The sequence below is a fragment of the Panicum virgatum genome, chromosome 8K (assembly GCF_016808335.1).
Source record: "Panicum virgatum strain AP13 chromosome 8K, P.virgatum_v5, whole genome shotgun sequence".
NCBI classification, from domain to species: domain Eukaryota; kingdom Viridiplantae; phylum Streptophyta; class Magnoliopsida; order Poales; family Poaceae; genus Panicum; species Panicum virgatum.
Window position 1 is genome coordinate 22580749 of NC_053143.1, and position 10385 is coordinate 22591133.

At 40.2% G+C, this 10385-nt stretch overlaps 1 protein-coding gene and 1 long non-coding RNA gene across 2 annotated transcripts; both read right to left on the bottom strand.

Annotated features, from left to right (window-relative positions):
* Positions 1-3176: 3176 nt before the first annotated feature.
* On the bottom strand, positions 3177-4678 carry LOC120644211. The gene is made up of 2 exons (XR_005663501.1): positions 4389-4678; positions 3177-3277 (listed from the first exon to the last, which is right to left on the bottom strand). It is a non-coding gene; the product is annotated as an uncharacterized LOC120644211 (long non-coding RNA).
* Positions 4679-4758: 80 nt separating this feature from the next.
* LOC120644210 (disease resistance protein RGA5-like) lies at positions 4759-8712 on the bottom strand. The gene is made up of 4 exons (XM_039920772.1): positions 7835-8712; positions 5669-7626; positions 5504-5559; positions 4759-5398 (listed from the first exon to the last, which is right to left on the bottom strand). Exons 1-2 carry the CDS (start codon positions 8656-8658, stop codon positions 6120-6122), a joined length of 2331 nt encoding a protein of 776 aa, XP_039776706.1. The 5' UTR covers positions 8659-8712; the 3' UTR covers positions 4759-5398; positions 5504-5559; positions 5669-6119.
* Between the last annotated feature and the right edge of the window lie 1673 nt (positions 8713-10385).

Genomic DNA, 10385 nt, shown 5'->3' on the forward strand with positions numbered 1-10385 from the left:
AAAATAGACCTCTTCAAAACAGATACCGGAATTCTGGCATACTTCGCTTCTGTATTGGCAGTCCGATAAAGTTTGAGCCTTCGTATGCACGTACACATATTTGTACTTGGGATATACTGTTTTGCATGAACCCATGCTTGTGTCAAACCTAGGAACCTAGGGATGCATGTTTAATTAAGAGAAAAAAATCCCTATTTAACATTGCTAAAGTTGAGCCTATCTTATTTAATGCTGAAAATTTTTAATTTCCTATTTGACATGGAGTTCAACTTCATTCCCTATTTGACACTTCCACCTATTTTGTCAGTTAAGCCACACACTTCTGGGCAAAAATAATCATCAAATCACCTCTAAAACTTGTAAATTTTATATAGAGTTATGAATGGAGATGAACTCATTTTGAACAAAAACACTTCCAACATTTAAAATCTTAAAGTTAAAATTCACTAAAATAGGCTACTTTTGAAGATTATCTAAATTTTTAGGGCACAATATTTTCACAATTTCTAGAAAGTATTGTTGCATATATTCATATTTTATATAAACTTTTATGCACGTTTGTAGTGCTTTAGCAGGTTGGGGGTACGGGAGCAACCTGTCATCTGAAAGTTTAGTTTGAGGAATGGAGTAACATTGCACTTTTTTTTTTGGAACTGAGTAATTGCACTTCGTTTGGTTTGAGGAATGTGTAGTTGTGTCTACAGATTTCCTATACAGATTGGATAGATCCAAAATAATTGGCACTTTTAAACATTTAGCCCGGATCTATGACCAGCTCTCCAGAAATTGTCAAAGTTGCAATGAGCTTTAGTCATGCGTGGCGTCACGACAGCAAATTCAATAGCCAAACCGATCTAGACATCTGCTGCTGTTGCGAACTTGCACGCGCGCGTGCACACACACTGTTCTTGATCCTCTCTAAACTCTTAAGGAAAACAAGGAAGAGTTGCTACAGTTATTGCATGAAGACTGCAAGAGAGGAGCTCTCAATTCTTTAAGTTGGTAAAGGATGTCTCAATAATGTTAGACTGGTCGCCCCCGTTCTGCAAACCAAATGGTGGTGTTTTATTTGATTTTAAACCGCATGATTCCAGAATGTCTTGTGAAGGGAACCAAAGTTCTGTAAGATCTTTGTTTCCTATAACCATGTATGCAAAGGCTATCAGGATTAACACCAGCAGATATATGGATTGTTGCCATCAAATAACAGAAAAAAGGTTGGATGTCTCAAGCATTTATATTGAGTATCTTTCCTTCCAACACCGCCTATCAATCAATCCAAGCGTTTGTACTCATGTTAATAAATATGTATTATTTACTTGATTGAACTAGTTACTAGCATAAATGCCCGTGCGTTGCTACGGGTTATTATATATGCTAATTAACTTCCAATTTACCAACTTTGCTTTCCCGTTTGCTGATGTATGTGAGCCACCGCCAGGAGAGAACCGGGATTTCTTTTCCTCACCTCGCTGGCCATCTATTGGCATACAATTGAAGGCAATGGATGTGGTGTTGAATGGTGGCGTCATGCATTGGGGGTTCTTAGATAACACATTATTGCCTAAACAAAGTTTTAATATGGGAAATGTTAAATCTCCAAGCACTCTATGATGAATATCGGAAGCATCTTATGACCCAGGGACAGAATAGAGATTATAAGGAAAAATATCCAACATCCAATATCAATATCAAATTAATGAATTCTACGGCAAATAAACTTGGCACGTTAAGCTGATGCGTGCTCTATATACTCATAAACAGAGAATTGAAGGCGAACAGTGAATTTCAAACAAAACCAATAATGATAATTACACCGCCGATTTATAACATGACAATTGAATATATAGAAGCGGCAAGTATAGATAGGATTCAACAGTATAACCTGAAACAGATCAGCATACCAACATGAATTAGTTAGCAGCACTACCTAAATTTACACATATCCATTTTGGCCAAGGTGATCACAAACGGATCAATTCAACTTATGTAAAATAGGCAGATAACATGCTAGGTATGATTCAACCTTCTTAATTTTGATAATACACTGACCCATCGGTAGAATTGAAACTATCTACAGGATTTCGTTTGATGCCTGTAGGACGGCAACAATCAGAAATAGTAACCGACCGAGGCTAGGTGAGCTTGCCAATAAACAGTCTAGCAAACCCTGGATGAGGAAAATTTATGGAATACTACTAAAACTGAAATAATACGGAGCCTCGATCCGATTTGGGCCAAGCGAAATGGATCAGCCTAGAAATGTGAAAATCGACCCCAATCTCCTGACAAGATGCGACCAGATCCGGCCAAATAGAGAGAGAGAGGCTACGGAACTACGGATCGACACCTTGACAAGACTAACTACAGAGTTCGCTTGCTGTTCGTGGATGCGGAATGGAGAGAATTTTCCTCGACGGTGAGGAGCTTTGCGGCGGAAACATGTCGGAGATGGTCCAACTGCAATTTAAATGGAAACATTCCTTGGACCCTGCTACTTACCGGCCAAAACATGATGGACGCCATATCGATTCTGAGTTAGCGATGACATCGATTCCAAGTCGGTGAGCACTTCGATTCCGATCGCAATAGATTGATGCGATGGGCGGCGCTTGCCACCGTCGTCACCTCATGAGAGGGGACAACGATGTGGGGAGAAAAACAAGTAACGGATAGTAGATGCAAAAGAGATCGGTTCGGCTCACAAATAAAATATGGCCCAAGCCCAAAATGGACCAAGAAAACAATCCTTGCTTTGGAAATAGGTAAAAAAAATTTAGAAAATAAAAAATTAACATAATAAAAAGGATAGAAAAGACAAGATGAAAATAAATGCCTTTCGAAAGAAGAAACAAAACAATTAATGTGCAGTTGGAATGATTCTGAAAATGCTAGAAAGCTGCCTGGCAGATCAGTAAACATTGGACATCAAAGGGGGCAGACCGTCAACTGACCGCTTGCGTGGCCAAAACAATCCGCCAGCCCGTAATTAAGCAACAATATGTTTTTTATGGAACAACAATGTGTTTTTTCAATAATAGAAAAGCATACTTAAAATGCTAAATGCCTTCCATACACACAAGTAACTCAAATATAATGAAAGTTGACCAACAACATAAGCCCTCATTACATAAGTCCATAATTACACAAGTCCATGTCCACATTTATTTAAATGGTAAAGCCATATTATAATGAACACTCCAAGTCCCAAACAAAGTAATAAAATCTTGAAAGCTACTACAAATGTTGCCCATTGTGCAGGATAATTGTTTCTCTCCTGCAAAAGAAATAAGCTATGAGAATAGAGTCTACATGAGTACAAGATAAATACTCGATAAAAGATCATAAGAAAGGACAAGATAAAACTTCGTTTCTGAAACAATATGGGTCTTTTTTTATGCAAACAGAATATTGATCTTCAAAGTTTATTTAAAGAGTCAATATCACTAAATTTGTAAGTAGGATCACCATTTCTCCAATTCACCATATTCAAACAGTTAGTCTTTGAAAATATGTAAAACAATAAACCATGGAATTCAAACCACACAATAATAACAATACATGCGTATGATGGGTTGGGTTGTATAACGTTTTCATATTCTCTGAAATAGATAAAAATGCTTGAGCTTTGAAATTTCAATTAATATCTCTGGTATACCACCTCCATTCTTAATTATATGACACAATTGAATTTTTTCTTAAATTTTGACCTGTTCAAAATAAGTACTACTAAATTTACCATCAATATATTTTTGGCTTGACTTATAGATTTACCTGTTTATAAAAATATTTATAGAGAAGCTGCAAAGTCACACAAATGAAAAAAAAAGCCATTGTAACAACACATTTACATGAACAAAGTATATAGTATATTTACAATGCTAAATTTGAAAGTAGTTTGCTTTTGCACTTGTACATAATTATGAAATTATGAGACACAGCTACAAGAACAGAGACTTTAGTCCAAAGCAAGTTGAGTTAGGCATTGCACTAGTGAATATTTTATATCAAATTATTGTTCAATTTAACAGTACTGCACGTGAAACAATAGTTTAACTCAAGTCCGGAGTAATTTGATAACACAATTTTTTTCTCAAACACGCAGGAGAACTGCGTATCTTTGTATTAAGAAAGTGAGAAATGGTCAAAACTAACTACACTGCCCCCCAAATAACAAAAATAAACACCAGATTTTCCATAAATAAATAAGAGACCGAATTCACAAGTATCATATTTAAAACTTGAGCACAGTGAATCCATATACTACTGGTAATTGTTGCATACTGTATCAAACATTTCATTCGTTTACACATAATATAATGAAAGAAAATGTGATCACTGAGGTATCGAGAAACAAATCTGATAGGCAAATGTTGGGGGCAACTTACCGAAAAGTCAAATTGGTGGAAAATGCATCCAATATGAAGGCCAGGTCTGAAGGGAAATTAGCTGAATATGTTGGAGCAGCATGACATTGGCTTGTTCAATACATTCGAAGGACAGAAAGGATGTGACCAAATTATCAAGCATGTGAACAGCATTTTTTTTCATGGATGTTTACAGTGGGGGTCGGGTGTGGGGTAGTGCTCAGTTTTCAAGAACACAAGGTGTTTTTTTGATTTATTAAAGGAGGGAAGACAGCAGGGACAGATTTAGTCTTTAAGCACAACAAAGAGTTTTTTTGGTTTAAGATAACAGGGGGGGTTATTTTTCAAGAACACCAAAATAGGATTATTAATGATAACAAGAGTTGATTTATTTTTTTATGCATAATAGAGATGGACTTTTTTTTGTTAAAGCGGAGAACTAAGCAAGAACAGGAAATAGAGTACGGAGAAATCCAAATAGAAGTGAAATGTGTGTAGTAACATAATGGCACTGACTGATTGGAAGACTCAAAACAACAAGCTGAAATAGAGGTGATTTTTTTGTTTAAAGGGTGCATGACACCAAAAAGCATAATAACAGACTTTTTTTTGTTTTTTGATAAGGAGTGGATCTATTTTTCAAGCATAGAATGGAGTTTTTTTTATAACAATGGATGATATTGTTTTTCTTTCATAATAGAGAATTTTTTTTTGGTTTATAGAAGCATAATTTGGTGCGAAACAAATAAACTATGGAGAAATGCTAGTAAAGTGAAATGTTGTGAACTGATGGAATGACTTAGAAACTTGCATGCAGCAAATGAGGACGTGAACAATGGGGGGATGCGGCAAAGAGATGCCAGATTGGGGTGCAAAGCAGAATTGGGAAGGACAATAATAGAAGCAGGGGGCAACACAAATAGAAACAGGGGAGGACACCAAAGAAGGATTATTTTAGGAAAATATTAGATTATGGATGGCTAAGAATCGAATTCGGAAGCCTGCAAGTCCCAATCGGACACCTGGCTTAACTGCAATAGCAGAAGCAAGGATACACATGTTAGAAAATTGTAAAAGAAAGAAGTTACTAAACAAACTAGACATGCGTGGGAATTTATGGGAAACGAATTTCTTACCTTCCTTTCCGTCGTCGGCAGTCTGCAAGTCCTAACTGATAGCCAATCATATGACACTGTAACAGCAGTAGAGAAACCGACGGTGGATATACGTCAGCAAACGAAAGAGACGAGCAAATATACGTGGCAACTTAATGGTGGATATATGTTAGCAAAAGAAAGTACCGTTGCTGCTCCGAAGCCTCACGGACATCTTTGTCCTCATCTGGTTCCGAAACTCTTGACAGCTTGAGAGTTGGATGGTTCGGATGGCTGCCAACTACATCCCTGATTCTGGTCTCGACATCCTCCACCTCCCTGGCCCTGGCTCCCTTACACGTAACTCTGACGGTTACATGTTTAAGGGACGTGAGGTTCTCCCAGCCAACATCGATACCACCACCCGCTGTCTTCTGTGCTTCTAAGTACAACTCAAGCCTTTGAAGCTTTGGCATCGCTCCTGGTCCAAACACCAGCCAGCATCTTGAATAGTACATAAACTTAAACTTTGCTAGAGAGCGGAAGGACTGGTCACCACCAATGGCCAACCGTTCTTCAGTGACGCCACCAGATTCCACTTGTAAGTTTAGAAAACGTAGCACGGGTAAAGCTCCAAGCAGTTGGAGATCAACCTGTCTTAGCACATTGACCCTGATGGACAAGCAGGATAGCTCAGAGAGGGACGAAAACCACCGTGGCAACGCAGAGAAGGTTGAAAAGTACCCTTTAAAGCTCTGTAGATGTACAGGCCCCCTCCAGAGCCATCATAAAATTCAAGAGTGCGAAGGTTGCCTAGATTAGATAGACTCTGCAAGAAAGTCTTCATGTAACTCTCATTTTCACCTAATCCTTTTATTGCCAGCGTCCGTAGTTCTGTAAGCTTACCTAGCTCAGTCAGAGTACTTGGTGAGTTGTTCACATCGAGCCCTGACAGCTCTTGCAGGGAAGTCAGATTACCAATCCCATCTGGAAGCTTCAACCCCGTAAACTCATCCATGATTAGATGTTCAAGTCCTTGTAGCTCAACAATGCTTGTTGGCAGTTCTTTTATGGACGGGCCCCACAAATCCAATGTCTTCAGAAGCTTTAGATTTCCAATTCCTTCTAGAAGCCCTGGTTCAACCTCTCCACCTAATTCTAGATATCTCAAGTGGTGCAAACTCCCTAGATCCTTGGGATGAATAACCTTACTAGGAACATTTTTCAAACATAAAACACGAAGAACTGAAAACCATGACAGATGTGGCATCAATTGAACTGCATTGCCGAAAACAACGAGTGACCTGGCATGGGATATGCTTACTGTTGTTGGTAGTATAATTTGTTCTTCCTTGCTATCTTCTCGGTTGCCATCTACTTTATCATGCAATGATATTCGTCGAATACCGTGCATTGTAGATTTGAGGTGCGAACCGTCAAGTATAATGGCAAAATTTTCTTGTGTTGAAAGGGAAATGATGAGATCAAGTATCATATCGTGTACTCTACAAGTTTTTGCAACACCAAATTCATTGATTTCTACCAGCTGAATCATGCTTCTATTAACAAGCTCATTGAAATACTTCTCTCCAATATCATACAAATTGCTCCCCTGTTTTCCATAGATAAAACCCTCTGCTAACCAAAGTCGTACCAAATCATTTATTCGAATCTCGAAATCCTCGGGAAACATGCTCAGATATAATAAACAAGGCTTTAGATAGAAAGGCAGTTCATTATAACTAAGATGTAATATATTTCTCATCTTATCTAGTGTCTTGTCTGTTTCAAGTCCAGAACCCATAGAATTGTGAACACCATACCATTCATACTTTGTTCTGGGCATACTAGCCAACATACTTGCTATAGTAATGATAGCTAATGGTATCCCTCCACACTTCTTCAAAATTTTCATTGTTACCTCTTCCAGATCAGAATGAATTCCAACATCTTCGCTAAATATCCTTTTACAAAGAAGTCTTCTGGAGTCCTTCTCAGAGAGACGATCCAGTTCATACAGTTCACCATCCATTGAAGAGAATTTAGCCACATCCATTTTACGGGTTGTCACAATAACTCTGCTGCCAACATTCTTGTCAATAAGAGCACATTTGATGATTTCCCATGCTTCTACATTCCATACATCATCAATTACAATGAGGTACCTGTACATAAATTAATTTGCAAGAGCATCAGATGCTTATTCTCATAGAGGTAGCTCAAGCTTACAATTACAACAGAATTACGGCTACAGTCAAAAGGTTGCCTGGGATGAAAAATAGTATACACTAACAGAATTATCGACTGTGAAGTAGTACTGATGTTAGTTATTGCAGAAAAATAATGGAATTATACTTGGGTTAGGATATGTACCTCTTATTGACGAGGAAATCCCGGATGCTCCTTAGAAGTTCATCCCGATCCTTTTCTCCAGCATTAGTACACTTGTCTTTACTAACTTGCCGGAGTATGCTGCTGAGAATCTGCTTCATGTCTGGTTTAAGTGACACCGACACAAAAGCATGACTCTCAAATTGTCCCCGTAATCTTTCATACACGGAATTGGCAATGGTTGTTTTGCCCAGGCCTCCCACCCCAACAATAGAGACAACCCTTAGCTTCTGTTTTTTCACACCTTCTACTCTTGTTAGCAAGTCGATAAGCTTCTGTGTAGGGCCATCGATGCCAACGAGCTTTGCTGCATCTTGGTAGAGAGACGGCATGCGTGGATCAATATCGACAGTGTCAGGCTGTGGCACTCCAACACCTAAAGAGTTGTACCTTTCTTTCCTTTTGGAAACCTCATCGATGCGTCTCTTGATGTCTTGGATGTCATCAGCGATATGATGGCGACTCTTGGCCTTGGTCAGCAAGCCAATGGTCCTGTCGAAAAATCTTCTGAAGCTATGCGCCTTGGCGTGTTCAGGATCATTATCGACACGAACCTTGAAAGCATCAACACTGTCCTCAATGTCATAGACCAGCTCCTTCAAGTCCCTCACCCAGATCTTGTTAAGCTCATCAATCTGATGAGCCGGCAGCTTCGACGCCCTGTTAAGGGCAGCCTGCATGCTCTCCATCTCAGCTTGAAGGAACCTGATCTCCCCCCTGACCCCCTTCTGCAGCTTGTATTCATCGCTGAGAAGGGTGCCAAGCTTGGGGAGGAGGCTTCCCAGAGCCGCCGCTGCGAGCTCCATGCATGCCTTGCTCTCGTTGGTGGCTACCCTGCTAGCTTCTTTCGGTATGGCTGGTGTCTACGGAGAAGAGATGGGCGTCTGAGGACTGAAAGTTAAGGAGACTAGTATAACCAAATCACGGAGTTCAAGGTCTTATTGGTCTCTAAAAAGAACAAGGAAACGCGAGAGCTGGTGAAATACCAGCCGGCTAGCAGGCCTGTGCCCAGGGGGCGTGCGGCCCGTGCGGCTGCACAGGGCCCCCATTTTTTTGGGCCCCAAAATTTGTAGCAGCCCATTAACTCTCTGCATCCTTCTTACTTGGCTAGCCTTAATGCAAATGGTGAAACGGACGCATGCCACGCCCCTGCCCTGCACAAAACAAAAAGACCCGCAACACTAAGGAGTCCTGACGCCCGCCGCCCGCCAATTTAGTTGTCGTGCCGTCTTCGATCCTCAAATCCTGTGCCGATTCATCTTCAGTTCTTGTTTTTCACGAGTCACGACACCAAGGGGCGAGCTGTCGAGGCAGATGCTAGACGGCAGGGCAGGCAACACCGTGTCACCGCCGAGGCCATGATTGCGAGTTCGCGACGGCGATGCGGTGCAGCAGCCGGCCGGCGGCCCCAGGGCAAGCGGATAATTCAACAACGGCAGGTCTGCAATTTCAACTCTTCACGCAACTGACTGGCTTAAGTAGAAGGTAAATAAATATTTCTTTTAATTCCCCAACTGTATTGATATACATATATACTTGTATCATTTGAGTCTTTAATGATTAATTAATTTTATTCTTTCATCTTTTATGTTAGAAAACGATCGATTGAAGCCATATTTTTTGCAAATCTATCTAGAAAATATAATTCTGGCAGCCAAAAACATAAGGATGGTTAGTCTAGTAGGCCTCATTTCAGAATTTCGCACAGGGCCCCGATTTATGCCGGCACGGCCCTGGCGGCTAGTATGATGTTCACACACGAAGTTGACAGTTGGATGGCATGTGCGCCTGTATTTCACGATAGTAGATATCATCTTGCGGTTCGAATCCAAGCTTCACTTGTATAATATAAAGATCATTTTTCGTACACACAATTCATGAAGCTTCACGTTGCTAGCAAGATCTAACTTCAATTTTCACTTCTGTCTGTTTTGATCGTTACCATAATAAAATAAATTCTATACGGATCTCAAGATGTGTAAATTAAAGATAATTGAGAAAGCAGAGGGCTGAGGCAGAGTTGCAAACTTTTGATTGCCTGTATCATCTTGCGGTTTGAATCCATGTCTCTCTGCCGATTGATCCATCCCGAAAGTGTAACACACTATTGCGTCCGAGAGGTTCAGTCTAGCTAGGTGACATGGCTGATGGATGACAAGTGGCACCTACATTTGTTAAACATTTTGCTGACAAGGATGACAGCAAGGCCTAGTATTATCTTACTACGCCTAGTACTTTTCATGACAGCAGGGCGTTGGCCAACTACTGATATTTTTCAGCGCCTAACAATGCCACCCGGTCTCCATCGAAGATTATAAATTGATGCCACAATAATCCTCGCATAGACGCCTTCTTTCGTCAACGCGGTGGTTGGGCATTGCTGGTGAAGGCCCTCTTTGATACACTTGCTGCGCTGCGCCACCTACCTTGAGTCCTTGATAAAGGGTCAGCTTGACCAATGCAAGGATACTGGCCGTAAACATAGATGGTAATGAACTCATGTGTCAATTGTGAATGGGCAAATTATAGAGGA

Coding starts and splice junctions, on each gene's coding strand:
- LOC120644210 (XM_039920772.1), bottom strand. CDS start 8,658: ATGGAGCTCGCAGCGGCGGCTCTGGGAAGCCTCCTCCCCAAGCTTGGC. Junction 7,627..7,834: donor GATTTCCTCGTCAATAAGAG/GTACATATCCTA, acceptor ATTTATGTACAG/GTACCTCATTGTAATTGATG.